Genomic DNA, 27,280 nt, shown 5'->3' on the forward strand with positions numbered 1-27,280 from the left:
CACACACAGTATTTCAAAGTCAAGAGTCAGAGGTAGGAAAAAAAGCCATCCGTCTAAAGTAAAATTAATAGCAAAACTTGGAGAGAGCATGCATGCGTTAGCAGGACCAAAACATGAGGTATTACATGACAAATGCATTGATAAATGTTCAACCCTGCAAATGCAAAATAACTTTGGTTTGGTTAATAAGCATCCATTATAACTATTTCCCATTATTCTGAGGCAGACAAGGCAGTTTTCATACTTGACCCTTGAAAGCAGATTTGGTTTTGTAATTAACATGTTATCCAGGGATTTTTCTTTCCACATCTCTCTTCTCCTTTCAGTACTCTCCCTCCAGCACAGAAAAGATTTCCTTGCCTGCAGTTGCCGCCACATTCAACAACTGCTGGCTGAGACCTCACAACACACTGCATAAATTCACTTCAAATTATTCAGGTTTGGCACATTTCTGCTGGTGAGTAACAACAACCTTTTTGTTTCTGAGACAAAGGAAACAAAGATTTAAAGAAAGAACAAAGGCAGCCTAATAAGAATCCCACATTTCCTACTTTTTCCTAATCTGGTTAAAAAGTCTCTACAAGCCTGAGAAATTCAACAAAGCTAAGTTGTTGTGGACTGTTTGTCTTTCAGTACAGAATCAACACAGATGGAACAGCCTTCCCAGCACGACATCTGACCATGGGTCAGATATGAGGTAACTTTCTCTTTGCCTGTTAGAAGTTTTGGTTTTAGTTTTTCACTGAATTGTCGTGTTTGAGGGTGCAATTACAGCTAATGCCACACTAAGATCCAGGATCCTGACACTGAATCCAGACTTGGTTGGCATTTCAATCATGTCCCCACAACAAGACAAGAGCTCATTCAGTGCAGTTACAGCCACGATACAAGCAATCAAACAAAAGAGGCCAGAGGGAGAGACTTGGACACTTCTTTATACTGCGTGTAAAAACAAAGCATAAACCATACTTCCAAACTGATGACACGTTTAAAATGTTAAGCTATAAAGTCCTTGTTAAAACTGATACTATGAAGCAACCTTTATGACAACGTTTTACTTTCATGCTGAGTTACATCTCTACATATTTATTTTTGAGAAGTGTATGAATCTGAATTTGGGCTCCCTCCTGCTGGAAATTCCTTGGGTTTCCTGAGTTAGTGTGAACGAAGTTTCTGATCTCTTTGTGATATACAGATGCTCATACAACTCCACTGACAATCACCCCAAGCATTTTCTAGGAAAGCAAAACCCTTTTAATGGCAAAAACCTGTGATCCATGCCTCTAACTTCACCCTCTTCACTCTTATGCAGCAGCAGAAGAGTTAATACTAAAGAAGAGAATCAGCAATGTCATTATGTTTGGAAAGATCTCTCTCATACTGTATTTAGGTGAAAAAAAGAGAAATACTTGGCCCAATCCCTGCTACGCACTTAAATTTATGTCAAAAGCGTTTTATTACTATTTATAACAATGACTCAGTAGACATTTTTAAAGTACTGTAATGCCACAAACTGAAAACACTCCTGTATCTGTGCTCTCCAAAATTAACAAGTGTTGTATCACATAGCACAGATTGAGGCAATGGTGAGACACTACAGATTGTAATATGAACTCAAAGCATAAACAATTCCTTAAGTCTTCCATGTCTTTCTCTGTCAGCTCTTCTTTTCTCATACTTCTATATCTTGCCTACATACTCAGATGTTGGTTTGAAAAATCCAATACATTGACACCATGATAATGCTAATGAAATCTTACATTCTTTTAGTCCCAAATTCCAGAAACATCTAGTTTTAAAACTACCATAATGGTGGGTAATCATCAGCTTAAAGGAAATGCTGTTCTCTTTTTAATCCAGGCAAAAACTTGACCATCTTTCTTTAATGCTATCAACCTGGAAGCTTGACAGTAAGGATTAAAAATTGCTCTTTCCTTCCCACTTGGTTATTGGAAAGGCTGTGAAAGGCAATCAGTCTTGTGAAGCCACACTTCACAGTCTGCATAAAAATGCCATGATTCCCAGTCCTTTCCCCAGTCTAATTGAAAGTGCATAATATCAAACAGCTGGGGGAAACTAAACTGTAAACATATGCAATATATCATGTTATCATACAAAACCTGTTACTAATAGGCATTTGATGATCAGCAGATTGAAAGAGATGTGAAACCAGAGATTATTTTTGCTGCAGTGTAAGAACTTTTCCCGAGCGAAAAAGGAAAAAAACACACTCTCAGCAGGGAAGGAATTGGACTGGAGTCTGTTCATTCATTCTGTTTGTGAAATATGGACTTTTTTTAATGATTTTTGTTTGACTGCTGACTAGCTCAGATGCTTTGGGGGCACTGCTGGAGCAAATCACAGTTTTGGTTAAGAGGAAATTCATGCCTTTCCAGCCAGTAAATACAGATGTTTAGAGCATTTGAACAGCCTCCCTGTCCAGCCCACTCCCAAGCTATCATTGTTTCTAATGCCAGGTGGCAATATTACCTGTCACCAGGAACCTGTGGGTAGTGCTGCTTGTTTATTTTTGCATACAATCCTTCCAAGTGTTCCCTCTCCATTGGTGTTGAAGAAGAATCACGTGGATAGACAAAGGTTTCTGCGACTGCTGGTGATGATGGTCTGTAAATGCTTGCTGCTGGATAAGCCTCTCGGAAGTGGTTCACTCTGGCATAATTCGGATCCACCTCATCATCATCTATGTCAGGTCCTCCAGGACCAGTAGAATAGTCAAGCAGGCCTCTCAGTTGCTTTTGTCGTAACTCCTGATGCTTTGCTCCAATCCTAATAATGACAAACGAAAAAACAAATATGCAACTGGATCTGCTTCAACATCAACCACAGACACTGATTCATCACGTAAATATGGAGCACCAACTCCAAACCCAACTGTTTAGATCTTTCCGTACACTGTGAAACTGGTGCCAAATGAAACAGAATTGTTCACATGGAAATTTACCTCTCATAATCACCTTTGTAATCAAGGTGGTCATCATTCTGATGAAAAAAATAATGCTAATATGGTGGCTCTCCATAGCTGTATGTCTACATGCATGCATGTGTACAGTTTTAATTCTACACCTGCTCTCCACTTTTGTAATTAATATACCTAACCCAATCCCAACACTTTTAATCTAAAGTAGCCAATAAAATTATTGTTCCCCTTGGCCAGTTGACTTACCAGATTCTTATAAATAAACTAACCTGTGAAAAGTGAATTAAATGTAAGCATGCATGGAGAGATGGCACAGCTGCCTCAAATCAAAGGGCCATAGTTAATTTGCTGAAGATTTAATTTTTTAATTTTATTTTGGATACATAGATGGGGAAATCATGCCTCATTATATGGGGGATAGGCAAAAAGTAAAACAGCAAAGAAATTAATAGAAAACTGACAGAGATGAATTGGTACATATAAGTGAATTAAAGACTATTACTGGCAGTACTCCACTGTGATAAAGCCTTAAGTGGTATTACAAAATCCTGCTGCTAATCAGAGCCATTGTGTAATCTCTTTAGAATAGTAAAGCATATTCAGGTAAACTTCAAACTCAGCTGATATTCAATGATTCAACATTAATTCTGGAGGAATAGGAAGAAGAATATAGCATGCAACTTCTGCAAACTGCTCAGCTATTCTACAACACTGCATAATTAAATGCCATGAGATGGATCAAGCAGAATGCTGATCACAGTACGTAATAAGTAGCATTTACAGAAAATAAAGAGTAATTGAGGAAAAATGAAGAACAGAAGACTACAGAGACACAGTGACTGACAGAAGAATTCAGCATTTACTGCTGACTGTAAACACTGGCACAGGTTGCCCACCCCTGAGACACCCAAGGCCAGGCTGGACAGGTCTCTGAGCACCTGAACAAGCTATAGATGCCCCTGTTTATTGCAGGGCTGTTAGACCAGATGACTTTTACAGGTCCTTTCCAACTCAAATGATTCTATGACTATCTGAAGTACCGCAGCACTGTAGAAGGAACAGTATAATTTGTACTACAGAAGAGCAAGTACAAAGGGTATAAGCAGACTTTGTTGCCTCAGTAGAGCATGAGGGTCTCAGAACTCTGCATAGTAAAAATGAAGATTTTGTTGAGAATCTTGAACAGGCCTGGAGAAGATGGCTCCTTCAGGAAAGAGATAAGCACATCAGGAGCTTAGCTCTGATGATTCAGTCTGACAGAAAGCAGCTAAGTAAGAGAGGAATGAGATTCATACCATTTATTTTGTTTCATTAGAATTGTACTATCAAAATAAATGGTAATTTCTTTTGAAATAATTAATAGGTTCACAAGTAATTCTAATGAAAACAAGTTGCTTTTCTACACATATGCCTGAGTACATTAAGGAGCGTCATGCATGCTTTCTAGTTAGGCCACTCCCTTATCTGTGCTAGGACACATCTAGTGAGGATACTAAATAAAAAGGTAAGATTTTAATACCTAAAATGTAGTCATGCTTTACAGTGGGATGAGCCCGCAAATGATACAGGGCCCTTGGCATAAGGGGTGCCCACCATCCACTCTGCCTTTCCTCACTGGAGCAGATCACCTTTCTCTTCTCTCAATATCTTCTTACAAAGACTAGGAGAGACATCATCATCTTCATAACACAACATTTCTGCTTTTCTTCAAACTCCCCATCTCTGCCCAAGTTCATACTTCACTTTTTCTTAAAGTTTCAGTAAAGGTAATCACAAGGCCTGAATGCAATCTACTACGATAATTCTCAGACATTAAATAAGAAGAACATAAGCTATAATCCGTCTATATCCTTAAAACCTCCCAAGATTCTACAGTTAGGCTATCTATGAATTCCTCAAAATTTCTTCTTTTTTCTACCTGGAGTTTCTCTCCTCTGCATAGTCCCCTTCTTCCATACCTTTCGCCTTATTCCTCTGTTGCTTCAGGTTTTCATGCCACACACAATCCCTGCTTTGCATTCAAATGTTGGCCCAGGTCAGGCACTAGCAGTGAGCGCAGCCTCACACAAGTGATCCAGTATCTTGCAGCCATCACAGGCTTCAAAACGTGCCTTTGATGCTGCACAATTCTTGCTCTATTCGCAAGGGAGATTTTCCAGTAGAATCTTTTGGAGGGCACAGTCTGGTGTCAGCGTGTGATAAATTCAGTTAGCAAGGCACTTCCTTCATTTTACTGCTGATTGCTCTGGCTCAGTTGGATGATGGCTTCTTGAGATGGTGAGAGCCTAACAGCATTCACAGAATGATGGGACATGCGACTTACCCTTGGCAAAACTATTGGTGACACTGGTGTATTCCTTGGTAAAGGTCATACTTTTATTCAGAAAACAACGGGCAATAGCAGGGAGAGAAAAATCAACATGGAAGAGCTGCATATGAAACCAGGAACTAAAAAGTAGTGGTCAGCATTCCTCTCTGTCTAAATCACAAACTATTGCTAGCAAATCAGCAATAATTAAAAAGCAGCTGAAAGCATGCAAAAGCCTTTATCCTCAAAGGGTTTGTGAATAAAGATAAAAGAAATTTTACAGCAGGGTTTGGTGGAGGGAGTCAGCCTGCCCATGTCTGTGTGTAAAAAACATGAAAAAACGCACTCATCATTCACAAAAAGAAATTTGGAGCAAAGTTAACTCTTGGTCCATATGTGCAAAAGCCATTTGTTGCAAGTAGTTCAACACCTGAAAGCACTCATTTGTGCTACAGCAACAGGGGTGGGTTTCTACTGCAAATATGGCCTCAGACATCAAGGAAGCAGGGAGGGAGGTCTATGCTGCTCATTTCCATCTTTCATACATAAACAGACTTCAAGAGAAACCCTCTTGCAGAAGGATTAATATTTTACATGTCCCACATGGGATTACATTAGAAATGTAAAAATCTATCTATCTTTGTTTAAAAAGTTCACACAAATAACTGTTAGCTCTTGCAACCAACAATTTTATCTGTTTGGTAGCAGCCCTTGCTTCTCGTTATCCTGCTCTTCATCTATTAAAATTCACAGAGCAGTTTGAGATTGTTTCTATCTTTCAGAGAAAGTTTGAGGAAGATTACTTGAATATTCTTAAAAATATGGAAAACTGGTGAGCTTCAGTCCCTATCAGTAATCAAAAAGCCTAACAGACTTCAGTGTAGGAATATATCAGCTGAGGTACAAGTTCAAGTCACAGTAGGGAATTATTACAGACCTGTATGGGATGACATGGTGAAGAAAAAGAGGATGTTGTAGGAATGGTCTTTTTGCACACCAGTGCAGAAGGCATGGCACACATTCACAAAGAGAGTCACAGCAGCTTCTCAGAAAATGTGAAGACATAACATTCCTTGGACCAATGCATCATCTATCCCCTAGGTATTTAAGATGCATTTGAAAGCAAAAGAGTCATGCAGCACAACAACACCATGTGATTCTTGCTTTCATATCTGACACTGAGAGCAATTTGCCCTGCTATCAATACTGGTCTATCCAAGACAAGAGAAGCTGAAATTAGGTCATCTCAATTTTCTTTTGTTCCTGTGAATAAGCCTATCTTCTTCATCTTCTCCTTGTGAATGCAACCTCCAATCACTTCCACTATTGTAAACTGAACCTTCCTGGGAACAATTATTTCCATTCGATACTATACTGACCACTCAATATCAGGTTATGTGAAATTTTTCATGATCAATGTTTCATCTTTTCAACATGGCTATTACAATTGCATTAATATTTTGTTTCCTTCTTACTCTTCTGCACAAATCCATAAAGTTTGCTCTGTGATCACATTTTTCACTTCAATCCAAATACTCAAATACACAGAAATAAACTGCCAGACAACTGATTCTTTTTTTTCTTCTTACTATTTCCTAGCTTCCCAGGCCTTCTCTTATGTTTCTCAACTTGGAAGTTGCTTCACACATTCTTCTGAAGTTTTGAAGAGCTTGAGTGCACTTCAGCATCATGATTTTTGCCCATTCTTAATGCAGACTTTTCTACAGCACATCCCAGTAGATGAAGTATAAAAAAAGTGAATATACTGTTCCTTCCATTGTTCCCATGAAGCTCTGCCAATCCTGTTAAGCAGACTTTTGCTATATCCCGTTCTATTCCTTTTACGTTGCACCTTCCTCCCCATCTGAAAAAACATTATCTTTACTTCCCACCACAAAAATAAAGAAAATTCTTCTAAATCAACACAATTTTCACAGCAACCAGCTTACAGTTATTAAGAGCAAACAACAATCACAAGAGAGTCCAAGAGCTTGAAAGCACAGGATGGATCTGGTAAAACAACTGGTGCAAATTTGTGACAAAAGATAAAATGTCACTCAGCACCATGATGCTGGCAGTGAAACCAGAGATGAGGAGAGGCACAGGTCACCATCTGAGCAATTTAGTGTAGCACTGAAGTTTCTACAAACTTCCTGATGAGAGAATGGGAAAAAAGTGCCTCTCAGAATGAAGGGAAGTTAACTATATTTCCTTTTGGGTATCCCATATCAATCCTGCTCGCTCTTTTCCGCCACCTGAACATCATGCTCTCCAGTTAAATCATGGCATGGCAACTACATCAACTTCCCTTAGCTGCATTTCTGTAAAAACACAACCTTTGCACACAAGCAGCCAGAGAATAAGCAACAGAAGTGCTGCATCAAGCAGTGCCCTTTTATTTCCTGTGACCCACCTTTTCCTCAACAGCATCCAACACACATCCTATCTTTATCTTTTTTGTCTCCTTTGAGACCCACTATCGCTTTCTAAAAACAAATCATTTCAACAAAAAATTCTAACGTGATAAAATATATAACCTCAATAAAATGATAGGTTTCACTTTCAAAATATGTTGCATCCTACTTTTTAGGATTCAAATGAAGACAGGATTCTATAAGTCTCATGTGCTCCTGAAAGTGGGGCATGGTATTCTGAAAGCATTGAGGTAACATTTGGTAGTACATTCCCAGAACTAGAAATCAAGAAAATGTTCTCATTTACCTTTAATCTTCCTATCTCTCTGACATACCCACAGAATATGTCATATACACAGATTTCTCATGTGTTACCACATGAAAAGACACACACATTCAGAGTGCAACAGCCATAAAAGGGTTAAGAGCCCAAGCAGCAAGCAAATCCTTCCAGCTGGGCTCAAAGCTCAGACACACCATTGAGTTACTGTGGCTTAACAAGTTATTGTGTTTCTGCTGAGCTACTGTCAATGACCACATACGTATTCACAGCCTACAAACACAACCTAAAGTGCTTTACCCTAACATCAGTGACAGAGACACTGACAGGCAAAAGCTGGCTTAGAAGCCAGATCTCATGCAGAGAGAGGCAGCTGCTGGAAGGGATAGGGATCACCTCAACAAAATAAAATAACAAACAAACAAAACAAAACAAACAAACAAAAACTGAGCAGAAGACACTTTAGGAGCACATCCAGGAATGCTTTCAGGAATGGAATGAGAGGGTTGGGAAAAGCCATGGCAGATATTCCTCATCTCTTGGCACACCAGGCAGAGGCTGTTTTTGGACCAGGACACAAGAAAATGCTGAAGGTTCTAAAACCAATGGACTAGGCACATTTGTCTTTTCCAGATGCCCCATCCAGCCTCAGTAATGATCTTCAGTTCTTTTTTTGCTCATTACTTACTGAAGTAGCAGCAGCTTTTCCAATACTTTCTGCTAAGCTGTTACAGCTTCAGCTTTATCCGTGGTTTAATACAAGTATGAAATACCTAAATGATTCCTATTTAACAGATGAAGGGTCGCCCCCACCCCCTGTGGCTGGAAACAGACTATTGTCTGTTTATATCTGAAGATCAGGTAAAAAATTGATTAGCACAACACTGGGTAGCATGTAAGCCCAACGCTGTCAGTAAGCCCCTGTAAAAAAGCTGTGCTGCTGCAGAAAGGTTGCCCTTATGTTTGAGGGCAGAGAGGATGCTCAAAGTCTACTGACAGCTGTGAAGTTGTTCAAGGAGCCCAAGAAGGCAGCAGTACACAATTTTCTTCTGACTTTTCATGGAAAGCATAAAGGTGATATAACTTTTTTTTTTTTTTTTTTTTTTAAATAAACCATGCACTGACTATGTGCTTAGTCCTGAGCACAGCACAAAGAATGACATGGTTTGAGCCCCAAGGTGCCCATCTAAGTAGTCAAACACCACAAAGGGAAAGAAAATACACCTTCTGACCAAACAGCGTATTTCACAACAGCAAAATACCGAGTGGTTCAGAAACCTCATTTAATCCTTCAGATGAATACAGCAACATTTCTTGTGTGGCAGATTCAAAGGAGAAGACTTTGGGGAAGAGCAAATACATACATGAATAAGCAAGTTGCTGGCTAAGTCAATGAATGGTATTCCTGGGAGGGAAGGAAGAATAACAATGACAGATAAAACATGCAACGGAAGCAGGGCAGGAGCCATAGGTCTTTTAGGACTGTTTCTACTCTGTTCACAAAAAGAAGAGCAGGTAATGAGTGTGTATACAAGCAGTCTGAGGTGTACCTAAACTCTTAAAAAGCACCTGGTCTTTAAGTGCTTTAAAATCACTGAGATATTTAACATTTTTCCACTTGCTTGGTTGCTCCTTGTGAACAGCAGAATGAAAGCTGCTCTACTTCTTTTTTCCCTGCTCATGTGACTACCCCCTGAGATCTACATATCGCAATGATTACTCAATTTACATCTGATTTAGTATCTTAATACTTCAACTGTGATTTTACATAACATTTCTGCTTTTGTCTCTCATTTACCTAATTCATACATACATTGAGTAACGGGTTGTCTAGAGGAAAGCAACCTATTTCTGCAGGAGGTCACTTAGATTTCCATTGGGTTTAATATTTTAATTTTTTTCTAGCTGCTAGCAAAATTTATTTTGGTAACTAAAATACTATATTTTCATTCATTTACATAATAGTGGACTGAATACATCCTGCCTTCAGATATTCATAAACCACCATCACTGATGGGAATGGATATATTTTACTTGAATATCTGAGGAAATAATTTCAGTACAGTGCTTTTAACTTTTTATTTCGTAATCTTTTTCCGCAGATATGGCCTATAATGACATTAACAATCTGATTCAAACCTGCATCTTTTATCAGGAAAAGACTCATTTGTATTTTTTCAATCATAATCCAGGAAAACTTTAGAGGCAGTCTTATAGCTAAATAAAACAAAATAAAATAAAAATCCACCTCTTGCCCGTAAACTGAAGACATCTGATGTGAACTCAAACAATATCTAATTTAACATTATCTTTCAGGACATTCTGACAAAAACACCTTTCCCATAAACTTTGCAAATGTTTCCTCATTCTATCTCATTCTACCATGAGCAACCTCTCTCTCATGATTAGTATTAGTAATTCTAAATAAGAACAGAAACAGTCTCAGAAATGAAAAAAACATCTTATAAATTCAAAGAAGTAGGAGACCAACTCTGCCTAAATAGACAGATCTTGCAACAAGCATTACCTTGCCCAATGATCAAACCACCTGAGTTAAAACACTGCCTGTCCTGGAAAACTATTCTACACCTCTCACGTAATGCTGAGTTGACCAGGGAAGCAGCCCTTGGAGGGCTATATGCAAAAAATTATGACGGAGATAAATATTATGGTCAATGCAGTTTAAGTTTATGATAAATTGAAGAAGAAATGAAGCCCTTTTGTACTACAAAATGATGATTTTGCTGATGACCAAGTGTGAGCTTTGAATAGAGTAGACAGGTACCTTAATGTTCTTCCTTTTATCTCAATTTGGTGACAGGGCACGATTACCCACTCACACAGGACCCTGCCCTCTAAAGAAAGTCTTGGCTCTAATGAGGTCCGTGCATTTTTGCCTGTGGATTTCAACGAGTGCAGGACTTTATCTTTGCTGTTAAATCTGAGAAAGTTTCAGCAGCTCACTTTTGTCCACATTAGTTCTGTATTTGGTGAAATGCAGACTGTTACTAAAATCAGATAACCACCTCATGTACATTAAATGCTGTATTTTACTTATGTAATTTTCTCTACTTGTAACTATTCTGTGTTATTTTCTGAAGTACCATTAAGAAAAAAAAAGGATAGAGGGAACCCTCTGAAGGTTTCCCTGCTCAACCTCCAGCTGAAAGCAAGGCTGACTGCACAGACCAGGTTGTTCAGTTTCTTAGTAGGATGTTCCAATGCCTTTAAAAAAGCCAAGCTGCTCTTCTAAGGTGGCCTTATGTCTGCAGGAACTTTGCAGACTATAAGTTGCAGATCTAACTCTCTACACCGATTTAAAGGAATTCTCAGGCTGCTGTAATTTGTACTTTTCAGTAAAAAAAAAAAAAAAAAGGTCAGTACATCATACCCAAGGACAGTGGGGTCTTTGCTATCTAAGTACTCTGCATGTCAAACGCTAGTCATTGTGCAACACTGAGTTCCAATAAAATGTCTCTCATATAATGTGAATTTTAATGCGGATTCATGTTTGCCAACCCCAGAACCTACCCACTACCTTCTGTTCTCAATTGACTCACCCGTATGTAGCCTATTACTTCATGGGATCAATGCTAATTCGCGGTCCTCAAATCACATGGGACTGCAACATGTCCTCATGAGCTCAAATCTAGTACATAAAATTAACTTATAAGGAGGATGTGATGACGCAGGGACTAGCACAGAGTTCAGCTTCAACCACACAAATCACTAAGCCACACACCACTACTGACACCTAAGCCAGCTGGCTTTAGATCTATGTCACGTTCTTTTCTCCCCAGTAATCAAAAATTCAAGCAGAAATGCATATGAGGCTACATTAAGCTTCAACATGCTGAAGAGGTGTATAAGAAATGCATCTCAAGGGATCACATTCTCTGGGGAAAAAGATGGATTTTTAACCTAATTAATTTATTTTTAATACTGTAGCAATATAATGTACTTAAAATATAGGAGAAAATGAGGTAGGGAAGATAGACATGGAATACTTTCTATGCCTTGACCAGGAAAATAATCAAGAATACTACAGATAGATTTATCTTATGGTAATCTGTTTTCTTTTTAAGAGATTTCCATGTTTCCATTCTGTGCGTTTGCTTCCCGTCCATTTTAATGATATTATCTTTTTTACTAGAACAAATAATTATAAAAATAGAATCAAAAAACAGATTTTTTTGCTAGAAAGCACGTCTTGATTTTGTTTCCAATGACCAAAATATAAGCAATGTCAGGAATGGAAACAATACCAATTGCACTCAAAGCCACAGTTACTTCCATGACCATCAAGCAAGTCATTTCAGTGACATTCCACAGATAAGCAGTGAGCGTTATACTCTCAGAAGAACTATGGGAAGATGGAATGAGAGACATTGGTCTGCGAATTTATCCACTGCCATGACTAGCTCAGGCCCAGCAATTGCTGCAGTAGGTATCAAAAACCTTGTGACCTGTTAACACTAGTGTTAAGAAAAATACCACTATGATACACAAGATACTGTAACGCCCACCAGGAGACAAAATGTTGATTTGATGTACCACGAGAGCCCAGCATCCAAAACCACATGCAGTAACATAGCTGACAACAGACCCAGAAGCATGACCAGCACCTTCCAAGTCCCCAGGCCTCTGTCTTTAACAAGACTTCATGCATTTGCACAACCTGCTTCCTTTTGAATTAAATCTTAGTGGTAGAAGAAGGAAACCTAGCTCCACACAATAGCATATCTCTGGTACATTTCTTTATTCTGTACTTACAACACCAAACCTGGAAACCACTGAACAGAATCTCCCTGTTCAAGAAGAGGAACATTCCCTGTCTGTCAGTCTGGGCTTCACAGGTTGTTTCTAATAAACAGTCTTGGACTAGACAGCAAAACCCAGCTTTGACCCAGAAGAGAAAGCTTCAAGATTCTTAATAATTTTGGTTTGTTTGCTATGGAGAATTACACACCCAGATTTCCTGTCTGTCTCTCCATCCCTATGAGTTGTAATCTCTTCTTTTTTTTCTTCCTGCTGGTAAGGGAATCCAAGAACAGGAATTCTGTGTTGTGGCATTACTTCAAAGTGCTTGCCAAAGACTGTCATGATAGACTCATAAATCACAAATAGAAGGCAAGGCATGAAATGCAGCTTCCAAGTCATTCTTAAGCCCTTATTGATTTTGGGGTAGGCCAGGAACTGACCTACATTCGGTACTGCATCACAGAATTCCCTAGGCCAAAGTGATCTGCCTCCCAGAAACCTTTCTGTTACCAGAAACTGGTAGTACACCAGTGTAACTGGCTAGTACACCCACCAGTTTTACTGTATTCATGGTATTTCAAACAGCTGTATCTCTGTTTCACAGTATCATGTTTAAAAACATCAAGTCATCAAACCCCACCCATAAAGAAAAGCCCCACACTGGTGTGTTTCTTCAGGAGCGAGGCAGACTGCTGCTGCTGAGCCTTCTGTCAGGTGGGCACAGCTGGTAGGATGCGGTCTCTGGAGCAAAGGGAAAGCAGTGCCCCAGTGAAGGGCAAGCCAAGGACACTAGGATGAGACTTTGGGTGTAATTTAGAAGGCATGGCTTTGACATCTGGAAATGCTATATCCAGCAGTTTCCTATACCTGGAATAGTATTGTGACAGTTGGAGAAAAAGACTGATTTCATGTGCCATTTTGCAGTCCTCAATGTACTTGATGTAGGACAGTCTGGGATCACCACTCAGGCTAACGTTTTCAGACAAATGTCCTCCAGCAGTAGGTTAGCCAAGTAAAGAAACCTCAAACCTCTATTCTAAATGCCACATCACAACCTGTCAGAGGCAGGTGAGAGTCATCTACCTCAGCTATTCATAACCTCGCATCAGCCTCTTAGCGTTCAGTGGTAGGTTTTTATTACACGTTCTGGTATGCAGAGCAGCAGCAGATCTAAAATGAGAATCATTCAGAATCAATGGGGATGGGATTAATCTGTCCTCCTGTCCGGTGCAAGTGTTGCCACAGTAATAAACAGAAATCTGATAACTTCATACTGTCAGCACAAAATGAAACTATGACCTTGACCTGTGCAACATCATCCACTAACTTTTTCATAACTTCAACATACCATACTACACGGCTATGATCTAATAAGAATCTAAAAGTAATTAACTGGAATTTTTGAAAACTGAAGCTTTAATCAAATATGTATTCTTATCAGGGTTGCAAGCCAGCAATAAATTGGGACATTTAAAAAACTGGGATCCAATCCAATCCGTGATCTGATCAGGGTTCAATGGTTATAATAAATTGGGAGTATTAAAACTGGGATCACATCCAACAGTGTATTTTGCCTAAACCACAGGACCTAGCTGTGCTGCAAAGTCAGGCATTCTCAATGGACAGATACGCCTTGTTGGATTAACCCTTCATAAATAATGATGCACAAGCTCAGGAGCCCCAAAAACACGTGGTTAAGCACAGAGGTGAATGGTGCGAGCAGCAATTACCAACGCTTTATCAGAGATCACAATGAACTATAAGCAGCAATAATAATACTTTCAGACCTTGCAAGTCTATAACGCAGGGCACAAAAACGACGTGGTGGTGGTAACTATTTGTGTGTTATGAGTGCATCCTGCAACGTACCACTCATTTAAAAATCATACTTCTGTTGCTGTGAGTTTCAACTTCTGATTCAAAACAATTTGGCTTCTATACCTCACTGCCATGCCTGCAACTATTCTTGTTTCCATTTTCATTTCCAGTAACACACAAATTGTTTGTAATTAAATATAATGAAGCAAATGCTAACAGAAAGAAATGGAACGAGCTTCACTCACAAGTATTCTCTCATATAGGAATGGTCTCTAAATGTTTTTGTTTCTGTAAGATGCATTCCCTTCGTACAGGGATCTTACAGCTGCAAAATTAAATCTCTGTTTGCCAAATATCAAAAACATATGTATTGATTTTTCTAACTATGGGAACAGGCAACAAGCCCCGGAGCTGATAAGACAAGAGAAGCTCTCTTCAATTTCTGGAAGGTTTCCGAAAAGTAAAGGAAACTCAATCTTTAATACAAAAACTGGAACCATTTAATTTTACCCAAACTTGAGAGGCTCTGTAACTTAAGCATTTAGTTCAGACATTCAGAAAGTCTTGGCCAGATGTTCCTCCTGCATCTCTAACATTCCATGCAACAACCTAATACTAGTAAAAAAGTTCCCCAATTAATTCCAATAATGGAGTACAAAACCAAGACCGATTAACAAAACCATTACACCAATACACCAGTGAACAAGAGTATAATTTTTTTACACAGGGTGCCTCTGCATTCACCAACGCATATGCTCTTATTATAATCACCTCGTGTTCAGTAAGGTGCCTTATTTTGTGACATTTTATTCTAATGTGAAAGAAATGTTCAACTCTGCTGGAAGAGAGACTTCGGTCTCAGCAGGACTGTTCCAGCAAAATAATCTTACACAAGAAAAAAAAAACTTCTATTTCAATTTATAGTCACTTTATTTGCATTTGAAAGGCAAACAAATTATTACGTATAAAAACTCAACTGCCTAATATATTTTTCCTGCTTGTTTTACAATGATTTTCAGACTTTGTAAAACTTAAAAGCAACTCCAAATCTTGCTTGGAAGGAAAGAAAAAAGGGGAACTCTTCCAGTGTTTAATAATGTGGAGAACATCTTGTTGTTAAAATGATAGATTCTGAGTAATTTATACGAAACACACTAAAAATACAGATTTGAGTCAGCTTGATCGAAATAAACCACAGGCATAGCATTTGCTTTTCCCTTTTATGGGCAGATTCTAGACCTTTGGAGCACATGCTTTATTACAGCCAAACTCTTTGAAGCATGAACAAAATAATGAGTTTATTTAAAATAGGGCCTCAGTCCAAGGAAGCACTTGACCAGTGTCAGGGAGGACAAACCACCACTTCAAAGAACTGTATCACACATCAAGTCAGTCCTCCTAAACTACCTGTTCCATGAAGTTCTGACTTTTTCTGGTAAAGTTTCAGTGTTACTGCACTGCTGTGGCACAGGGAAAAGCTGAGGGAGGTACGGAGAGGAGGAGAAAACTGTGAAATTCAGAGGAGGTGCTGACTTCATATTCAATTGGACACAGATAAAACTATTACTAAACAAGGAATGCCTAACATCCTAAATTCCATTTAACCACTTGTAGCCTGTAGAAGTAGCAGTAATATAATAAAGTACTGCCTTTGCAATGAAAGGCCTGGGGCTGAGGTCTGGAACAAATTCCTGGCTTGACAGGGACTTTTTAGGAACCTGGACAAGCAGCTGCGCTGCCTGCACATCAGATTCCCACTCCAGGGACACATTTTTTCCGCCAGATTTTGTCTCTGCTACTTCAAATGTATGTTCACAGGGTCAGGCACAAGGTTCCCTAACAGCAAGGAGCACAATGAGACCTTCATCTTGGTTGGGATTGCTAAGGAATACAAGCAGTAAAAAAAGCAGTAAAAAATAATGATGATAATGATGGCAGTATTTTTAGCACAGGATGCAGAGCTGCTCCAGAGAAGTGCAGCTAAAAGGCAGTACAGAGAGCTGTGCTGAGAAGTGAGAATCAGAAAATGTGAAAAAGAAATACGAATTGCTAGGCTGCAGAAATACTCAATTAACTTTAACTTTCTTAGGTTCAAATCTGAAACTTGGTGGCCCATAAAAGGTTGTCCAAGCAAACCTATGGTGTGGACGAATGTGCAGCAAGTCCAGTCCTTCTGAGAAGCATCTGCACTAGAGAATAAGTGCTGTATGCTCTGTCTGCATACGCCTACTAGCTCTAACACATTCTGGATGTGTCAGACTTGTTGCATAGAGAAAGAATGGTACACTGCATGTGCAAGCATTAAATCCAGCCTACTCTGAGCATGATGGACTTATGTTTCTGCAGCTCACCTACATAAGATCTGATGCTTCCTGTCAAAGACAGAGTCACTGGGTTTGTACCACACAGCCAATACAAAATCATGTAGTGATCAAATCTGACATTTCTGCATGTCTGTAAATCTTGTCAAAGTGTCTGGAACAAAGCTTCATCCAAGAAAACAGAAAATTATGTCAGGCCTCTCCCTAGAATTCCATGAGATATTATTGTTATCTATACAGTACCAAACAAAAAAACCTTCCCAAAACTCTGAGAGATGATCTACTCCCGTAAGCCGAAAATAGTACTTCCTTTTGAAAAATATTTCTCAGCTGAGATCTTGGAACAGTATTCTGTTTTTTGGAGATCTGCCAAGCATATAGTGAATGTAAAACCAACCTCCAAAACCATGCAAGCTCCACAGCTGCTAAGATGCTGAAACACGCTTGATCATTAATCCTGTCACACCCAGCCCAGAAATCAATTACTCTGACCACTTCCACTAGTGTCCAAAAATGGACAGCTCAGTCTCTAAAAAAAATTGTCAGATGAAAAATCTTAAGTATGTCCTAGTATGACAAATTCTGAAATATTTATGCAGTCAGCATTTAAGAAAACTGAAGTTTAAGCAAAGTAACTTTAAAACTGTAGTAAATAGATGGAGTATCTGAACAAAGATTACTCAGCTAATCTTGAAAAAGTAAAATTAGATATGTGTTTAAATGAACTCTAAAAAGGTTGAATGTTAGAAAAGCAATTTGTATTTTAAATAAAGATTTGTTTGCAGGCAGTAGGGGACAAAACAAGCTGCATTTCTACCAATGTTTCTGTAGCCCATTTGTTATACTACTATGCTCCTTGTAGTTTTAACATATAACTTATTTGAAAATAGACAATTCTCTAGCAAAATTCAGCAAAGGTTGGTTTTGTAAAGATGAGACCAAGTATGCAGAACTGCAGCTAGTGAAGTCACAGAAGCAGAAAGATCTATGGTGTGGATGTGCTGCAAGGTTTGCTTTGCCAATATGTGCATTAAAATCTTGGATTTGAATTACATTATAGAATTATTAAATCTTGAGGTAGAGCTATAAAACTTGTCTACTGACTTATCATCACTAGTTGAATAGTTAACAACAAAGCAAAAAGTCTGAATTATATTTAAGACACATAATGTTCCCATTCCCTGATTTTACTCAAACAGTTCATAGAATCAGAGAATCACCAAGGTTGGAAAAAGCCTCCAATATCACCCAATCCAACTGTCCACCTATCACCAATATTTCTCACTAAACCATGTCCCTCAATACAACATCCACATATTTCCTGAACACTCCAGAGTCAGTGACTCCACCACTTTTCTGGGCAGCCCGTTCCAGCACCTGACTAATTCCTTGGAGAAGTATTCCCCAATGTCCAACATAAATCTCCCCTGGTGCAACTTGAGGCCATTCCCTCTCATCCTACTGCTAGTTGCATGGAAGAAGTGACCAATCCCCACCTCACCACAATCTCCTTTCAGGTCACTGTAGTGAGTGATAAGGTCTCTCAAGCCTCATCTTTTCCAGACTGAACAGTCCCAGTCCCCTCAGCCACTCCTCATAAGGCCTGTGCTCCAAACCCCTCACCAGCTTTGCTGCACTTCTTTGAACAAGCTCCAGGGCCTCAGTATCTTTCTTGTAATGAGAGGCCCAAAACTGAACACAGTGCTCGAGGTTCAGCCTTACCCCTCTGGGCTTGAGTGCAGAGGGATCATCACTTCCCTGCTCGTTCTTACCCATATATGAGAACTGGCTACCTTATGTAACTTTCTTCTAGCAAAGATAGCTTCCCATGCCTTACAAAAGATTCAAGAAGGGTTCAAGACTCAGTCCATAAATACTTTTATGTGGGCATCTATATAATATAACTATGCTCTTATTTCATTTAGGGAGTTGAAGTGACTTGCTTATTTTTATAGCACACGTTGCATAGCTTTGGGGCTAAAGTAAGGAAATTTCCAACACTCCTCTTCATTTTATTATTTTTTTTTAATTTTAATCCTCAAACCACATGAAAGTTATATTACCTGATAGAAATTAGGGTATATCTCTATTTTTGTGCATTATGGAAGAAGAGTCAAATAAGTGGGTTAAAAATACCATCTCGGTTCATCCACTTCTCAACACACCTGCTGTTCTCCATTTCAGTCGTAAAATCTTCCAGGTCAAAGCTGAAATCATTACCAGAGAAACCAGAATGATGAAGACACTCAGCTGCCAGTTTCTAATGTAGTCTTACCAAGTTACTGTCAATCAACGACTGTAATTTAAAAAAATTCCACAGAATCCTGAAGAAATATTAAGAACAATTATCTCATGTCCAATTGGAACGTTAAACCTCTAGACAGAAGGGTTCATTCCTTGCAGCCTGCCAACATTTTACTAAATGACGCTGGCCCTTTAACAGATGGGATACATGCTTCTTAGCTTGCCAGGATCCTAATAAAAGACACTGGCTTCTTTAAAATGAAGGACGCATACCTCTCAAATTGCCAGTAGCCAAATTGGGAGTCAGCAGTTTAAAATAAAGGCACTCATCAATCTAGGAAAATCGAGGAAGTAATATAGAAATTTAAAAAGAAATGGTACAAAGTTTTTTCTGACATTACTTAGCTCAGATGAAGCAAATACTTAAAATACTGGCTAAGCGTATACAGTAGAAGCACCGTAGCAACCGGATACCTTATTACCTTTTAAAATGAGTAGAACAAATCTTAGCAGCAGACTTCACGGGTTGGGGCTTAGATTTATTTTTTCTTTTTAACTCCATTAACTATCAATCCACTCACACAGCTGACCATGCACTGCATGACTCAAATGAAAGCAGGATACCTTTTCCCTGTGCACTGGCCAGCACCACAAAGGCTGGGCAGTGTGCTCATCCGTACTGTGAGAAAAGATTTTGTCTCTCAAAATGAACTACATCTGCTCATCTCCTAGGAACAGGATTCTCCAGTGAGGATTCTCCAGTGTTCAAAGACACCTCTGACAGCTTTCCCTATGCACTGACAACACATAATAGTACAGCTTCAAGAGTTTTACAGCAACTGCAAAAACCTGTTTAAAGCCAGCAAGTATGGGCTCTTTAACTTTTCTGACAGCAGCCATCAGAGGGGAGCAATGACCCTCACTGGCATGTCATGAAGGGCACCTGCACGAATTAGAGTCTTAGTAAGCCTTGAGAGCACTTACAAACTATCCCAGATACGGGCAGATGTGCAGAAGGAGAAAATTAAACATTCTCTGCCTTGAAAGGTAACAAAGCTGGTAAAATTGGGCATTAAAAGGGAACCTTTTATGAAAAAGACAGAGAACTGGTCTTATTCACATCAGTAGTTCCTTGTATTTCAGCAATGGAACTTTACTTCAGATTTACTGCATCTCACTACTGGTGGCCAAGTGATGCCTATGAACCTCAGCTTCTTGTCTTGTCCAGCATACCCTCCCCCACTCCCTGATTGCTTGCAGACCCCCTGCTGCTGACTCTTCAAGACTGACTAACTATTTAGACATGCTTTCTTCCTGTTGTCTGCCTACTCAGCATTTGCTGACTAGATACTTCTGCAACACAAGGCTAACCAGCAAACTCTTGTGTAGACAAGAACATTCTTAAGTACAAAAACTACCATATAGTGGTACAGCTGGCTGAAGCTAAAAGGTCTGGTGTACTGGAAAACAGCAGAGGCTGCCAGGGAAGAAAGTAGGAGTTTCTTGCTTTAGAGAAATACAGAAAAATGTGCAAGTCTGCTGATCTGAAGCTTGGCCAGAAGTGAAACAGATTTTGAAGGAACTCACCTTGACTAACTTAGCAGAAGTTAAGTTCTGAATAGCAGTTACACAGTGAAGTGCAGAGAAGTTAGAGCAGGAAGGCAGGCTCTCATAATACAGCACCCTAACTCAGCCAGGAGAACAGCCTAACAACATTCACTGCCAGGACCTGTCTCCAAGTGGGCACAGTCTAGGACTTCTCTGGTCAGGCTGCCTGTCTGACCATTTACTTCAGGCAGTCCTTGCTTTGAAGTTTTTCTTCTGATGAACTAAGATGCTGTGATCATTTACTCACCTTTCACGTTCATCTTTCATTTTCTCTAGATCCTCTTCTTTAAGTATGTCATGCTTTGGATTCCCTTTCTGATCTGCTTTTCCACTTTTATCTTCTTTTTTCTTTCCAAATCTGTTTAAAATATCAAGGAAGAAGTCAGGAGGAAGTAATTACCAGAAGAAAAAACAGTACTTATCTAACATAAAACACAGAAATTTTAGGCAATCACGACACTGAGAGCTTTTATCTCGGTCAATCCCAGACCCCATGCTGCAAAAGAAGTTACCAATTTTAAATAGGCTATGTACATTAGGTAGATCTAGTTACACATTGATTTGGTCTCTGAAATGTTTAAAGATGCTGTTTGAAAGAGAAAGTAGTAAAGCCCAACAAACCTGAAATGCAAAGCATTGTAGTAGGGGCTGGACTGTCATCAGTGCACATTTTAATGTAGCTGAAGGTTCTTCTTACCACACCACAGCTCTTGAAGTAATCTGCAAAGACTACAGTACTGTAACCCAGACTAGACTGCATGTCTTGCTCTTATAGTATCTATTGTCTCTTAAATCATATCTGGTCTTAATTTAAAGATTTGTTCTTTGTTTAAATAAGCTTGCAATCAGAAAGAATAAAATCTTGCTATGTTCTGAAACTACAAAATGAGACAGTCCATATGAGCTCTTTTAAAAATACTGGGTTTTTCATTCTGCCTGTAACGTACTATCATTTAATATTTATGCCGTCAAACTCCTCCAGAGACCCCAGTCAGTTCAGGGGTCCTACTGTTTTACACGCTGTATAGATATGCATAACATATCAGTCTGCATTATGCAGTCCATAAATGGTGACTAAACTGGAGAGCCACATTTCATTTCTGATAGAGGTAGGCAGAATGCTGAGGTCAGGTATGCCAGATATGCTCGTGAATTATGGGTCAAAAACTATAAAAGCCTCCCTTCCTCTTCTCTAGTTTGTAATTCTCCATTCAATAGGTAAATAAATGATCACCGTCTTCCCATGCAAATCAATGTGTTTTTTCATGTACACGAATGACAGTAACGTACAAAAAAGTAACTACTTCTTTATGAAATATACCATATTGCAAACTAATTACTCTGACTGAAAATTACAAACTCTTCTGCACTATTGCCTTGGTGATTTTTCCTTTCCGCATTTTCTCCATGTCATCCTAAGTTGCCTCAAGTGGAAGAGCAGAACAACTGTGCATATACTTCAGTTGTAAACCACTGACTTCAGGTTTCTCCTTTGACCAAAGCAGAAATCTTGCAAATACTCTGTTATCGGGCTTATAAGTTTACAATCCCAACATTTATTGAACTTAATAATTATGAGCTTATGAGCAAATGAAGCTCGCATGGACTCTGCAGTAAGTCTTCCACACAGTGAGAACTTGGTTACAAAGGGAACGATGACACCAGCCAGTTGAACAACAAATGGCTCAAGGCACCCTGCTTTTGAGTGCTAGCATACGCTGGGAATGTCTCATGGCAGTTTTCTCAAGAAAAGCAACTTGGTCATAATCCAACTCTCGTACTTAGTATATATTCAGTCTGATTACCTTTCTCCCACTGTTTCAATTACAGTTTTGTGGAGTCTGATATTTGACTGCATGTATTGATTTTGAAAACATTATTCTTGGGCATACCATATTGCTGCAGGAAGCTGGAGTTGAATATGTTGCATACTCAGGAGAAATGGAACAAAAAGAAAAGTTCAACATGCTTCTCTTTCAAGGGAAGGGGCTAACTTCTTCCTTACAAAGGAAATAAATACATTTTAAATAAGACAAAGTAAAAATCTTGATTGTAATAACTGCTAATATGACAACTCTCTGCAAAAATAATGCTATCTGCTGGTAGAGCTGCTCTCTCATAAATTGGCAAATTCCACTTTAATTGTAAATCAGAAGTAGTGAGCTGGTCTTGATGGAAAAAACTCTGATTTGTTGTCTTAAGGTGTGTAGTTTTTTGTTGTTGTTGTTTGGTTTTGGCATTTGTTTTTGTTTTTTTTTTCCTTTTTTTGACTTCACATGGGATTTGTGAAGACTTACAATTTTTACCTGTTACACTAAGTATGCAACATACAGCTCTAGGCTAAAGAAATGTTCATATTTTTGGCTTCTTTTTCATGTTGCTACATCATAAAAATCCACTGCTTTTTATTATTACTGTAATATGTTTTTCAGCCCAACAAAGATCTTGCACAAACATTAAAGAATGAGAGGAGCAAAAGTTTAACACTAAAGAAAAGCAATATAGAGTAGAAAGCATTAAGCCACACAGACACAAAAATACAATCTTTGTCTGAATTTATGCACCCTGTCCTAAAATTTATGGTCTGGTTACCAATGTATTCTAATTGCCATGGGCTTCTGATGATAAAATTAACTTCCACTGATTGTAATTTTGCTTGGTTTTCTGCACTACAGGCTTAATGGTTCTCTAGTGCTTATAGGACCAAAAAAACAAACAAACAAACAAAAAAATCCAGAACAAAACAGGTACTTGCTGCCCAACTGGGTTTAATCTTGTTCTCACTGAAATGAGTGAGAGGCCCACTACTGAATTTAACAAGGACAGGATAAAATCTATTGTCAAAATTATACTAAGGAATTAATCAAATTCATATTAAAATTCTATGAGAACTGAATGGCTTTAAGACTTTAAGTTTCCAGTTCTCCAGGCAACAAATAATTGGATTCTGGTAAAATATGCCTTTTATAGTAATACTATTGACAGAAGCATAAAAACATTAATGAAAAGATATATGGCACATAAATTTTTAAAAGATCTGGTTTGCTATGCTCAACACAGCAGAATTCTCTTTATTGTCAGAATTGTTATTCTTAAAATCTTGTGTGTAAATGGTGAAATACATTAAGAAGACGTGAAACAAATGGATCGGTTGCACCCTCCTACTCTATATCTATCTATAACCAATTTATGCCAAATGAATCCACTTGCAATTGTAATGACCAAAAAGAAATACATCTGTTACTTTCCAGTTTGCTTGAAAGACTGTCCCAGTTCTCTGATTACCCACTGTAAATGCCTGGGAAGTACTGTGAAAGAAGTGAAAGCCTAATGGCCCAAGCATACTTTCCAGTTGAGAAAATTAATATTCCAACTGCTCAGAGCGCAGTCCTGTAAACGAAAGTATAAAGGAATTTTCTTTAAGTGATCAGATCTCAGAGTGATGATACATCCTTATGGGAAAAGCCCATATGCAACAGCTGAGAACACGCTATAGCACAGTGAGGGATTATCCTATTTCTTTGAATTTCCAAGAGGAATATGGGTGTTCTGCAAATAACTAACATTTTCCTCTTAGAAACAGTAAATGAATGAAGTCTCTGAATACCAAGTACATCATCATCTTGCAGTATTTATTACCATTGAATTGGCTACAGTATAAAGGCTAATGTATGCTTCAATTCAAGGCTTTTATCCCTATTCCAGTGGTTAAAAGTTAAAACAAGCCTTCTCTAGGCCTGCTCTGTTATATTTGGGATAAACGTCTTACATGCAAGACCTAAAGCTGTGGTCATGGCAACACTTCATTTCCATGTGGAGCTGGGAGCTTCCAGATCTCAAACGTATTGATATTTGCTTCAAGGATTAAAGTGCAGGCAGGTCTGTGAAATCCTGGACTTCTAAGCAGGAGAAACATCTGTTGGGTAGAACCCTAAGCAACTTGCAGACTAAAGTCAGCAACTTGGATTTCTTAGTTAATTCAGTTGCCTTAGATCAGTAGGTGTCACTGCAGCTAACATGGTACATCATGGAATTGCAAACATCTGCAGACAAATAATTCAAGAGGGCAGAGGGCATATGACACAGTCAAGCAAGATACACAGCCTAACAGTGTCAAACTCTTGACATGTCCAGAAGTGATCTGTAAAAAAACAGACTGATTTGTAAAGTACATGTAATAAAAGCTCTGGCTCCTAGTCATTTCACAGCAAATGGGGAAAAATGCTGTGATTATTAAAGCAGCTCCCTTATGAAACTAGAAATAACCCTTAAAATTAAATTTAAATATTAGTAAGAATGAATGAGTGAGCAAGAAAGATAAAGATACTAATAAGGTATGATTTTCAGGTCCACACAGGGACTATAAAAAGCTTATTAACTACCACTATAGCCGTGTGTTTTAAGTTATTTTATCATTCTGCTTTACAGCAGAAGAAATGCTCTAGAAGCAGTGCTGTGCTTTGATTAATCTCTTTCATACATACACTTTTACAGAGTATTAAACACTGCTGTAAAGATCCTTAGTGAGTTAGAACTCATTTGTGATTACAGACCAGGTTCATTTTAAATTTATGTTAATAGCAGCATTAATGAAATACATCTTTTACGTTTGTAGTGGCTCTCTAAATACCTAAAAGGTTTATTATTAAATGTTTACTTATTGGACAGAAGCATGCAATTGCGTCTTACACTGCTAGGACTGAGAGCTTTGCAACAGCTGAAACAAATACAGAGAGATGAGAGTACGTTTGAGTAAAGGCTGTGATTCCAAGAACAGAGCACACATGGCAAGGGCTGGGCAACACTGTTCAAACCTGCACCAGTATCCAAGAAGATGGCAGCACCTCCCTGAGGTAAACCTCTGTCAGAGGGGCAGCTCTGTGCCAGGGACAGATGTGCGTCTCTTCTCCTTGTCCCACTGCCATTGACTACATCCCGTACCCTCCATGGTGTCTTCAGCCACGGCAACGTATCTTCAGCCCCAGCAAAAGACCTACTGCAGCAAGACCTCCTCCTTGCCCACATGCTAATATTTTGTTGCTCCTGTTTTGTTATGTCAACATTAAACTAAGTAGCTTTTTTTTTTTTTTTTTTTTTTTTAAATTTACAGTATCAAGCTGCAGGAGACTAGACTAAAATGACTGAGCTTCCAGATCCAATCTAATGGGAGTAACAGTGATCTTTTTAACAATTCTCATTAAACACAACCTCCTCCTCCAACCCGTTTATTTCTTTGATGCCCAAATTAGCATCTTTTCTCCAGCATGCTGAATTAATTAGTACAGTGACAAAGAATTAGTGCAGATAGGATCAAAGCTGAAACCGTATTTATCTGGAATTTGAAATTAATAGCAGAGAATATTAACCCTCAGCATTTCATGGAGCTTTCCACATGGCATACTTAGCAAGCCTTCCAGGAGTTCATTCAAAATAAATCAACAGTGCAATCATTTTTCCCACTAAGTTTTGCTAAGAGAAAAATAATCTTGCAATGAACTCTGCTACAATATGGATCTGCCTTTAATACATATCCTTACATGCAATACTTATTACATAAATCACAGGTATCAGCTGTAAAAACCAAAGAAAGTTGAAAAAAGGACAGCTAACCACATTTGTATTAATGCTTGGATTACCATATTGTTTACAGATTTTAGGGCTAATGAAAGAATTCCCAGCACCAAACCTGAAGAAACTGATTGCTGTAAACCCTCACAGCGAAATAATCATAGAATCACCAAAGTTAGAAAAGACCTCTAAGATCATCCAGTCCAACTGTCCATCTATCACCAATATTTCCCACTAAACCATGACCCTCAGTACAACCAACCACGTTGACAATTATAAAAAAAAAAAAATCTTCATTGGCAGTATCATTGTCCCAAACACCTGTTTCAGTATCAGATAAATGACTGGAAATTTCCCATATGAAATGCAAAAGATTATTGTTCTACCTACAAGTACAGAGTAAGGGCCGGCAACCTAAATAAACCCTCCAATTTTTCTTTACCTATCATCTTCCCTAAACCTTTAAGACCTATATCCTCATTTTTTAAATGAGAAACTTTCCCTTTATTTATGTAGGTGCCACCACAATTAGTTACTATAACTCCTTCTGGTAAATAGGCATTAAGAAATCCTTACCAGCGAAGGCTCTATCCACCTAAAAAGTGAGGAACATGATGGTACGCTATGATTTGAGCCACTTGAGTTAGAAGTGGCTGCTGCAAAACCACAAGGTTCATCTACAGAACCAACAGCACAGCGTAACTCATCAGCCCCTATGCAAATACAGGCAACAGAAGGTAGCCTGAGTGCTCATCTTTAATATTTCAAGAGACTTGGTTTTAGAAAACATGGTAAAGTAGTCTGAAGTGTTGGAGATAGTGTTTATTATTCAGTTAATATTATCTGACAGCGAAAGTCACTCCATTGAGTGACAGCTTTCTCTCCTTGTTCGTGGGATGATGCTTTGGTCATCTGATAGCGAATACAAGAACACTGCATCCTCTATCACATACATGAAGAAATAAATATGTACAGTAACATAACACAGCTATGATTTACAGCTTGACCATAAAAAGGAAA

At 38.6% G+C, this 27,280-nt stretch overlaps 1 protein-coding gene across 5 annotated transcripts in view; it reads right to left on the minus strand.

The window, feature by feature from the left end:
* PARD3B (par-3 family cell polarity regulator beta) overlaps window positions 1-27,280 on the minus strand; it is a 369,189-nt gene that overhangs the window by 73,345 nt on the left and 268,564 nt on the right. For 4 of the 5 annotated variants that reach the window (XM_085228738.1, XM_085228737.1, XM_085228735.1 and 1 more), the window contains 3 exons: window positions 20,940-21,050; window positions 19,006-19,047; window positions 2,491-2,787 (listed from right to left, as the gene is read on the minus strand). In XM_085228738.1, the coding sequence (XP_085084864.1) occupies window positions 2,491-2,787; window positions 19,006-19,047; window positions 20,940-21,050 (450 nt within the window). The remainder of the gene's footprint in view (window positions 1-2,490; window positions 2,788-19,005; window positions 19,048-20,939; window positions 21,051-27,280) is intronic. The other variant, XM_085228736.1, reaches the window with a different exon arrangement.

This window comes from Meleagris gallopavo, chromosome 7 (genome assembly GCF_905368555.1).
Source record: "Meleagris gallopavo chromosome 7, MGAL_WU_HG_1.1, whole genome shotgun sequence".
Lineage (NCBI taxonomy): Eukaryota > Metazoa > Chordata > Aves > Galliformes > Phasianidae > Meleagris > Meleagris gallopavo.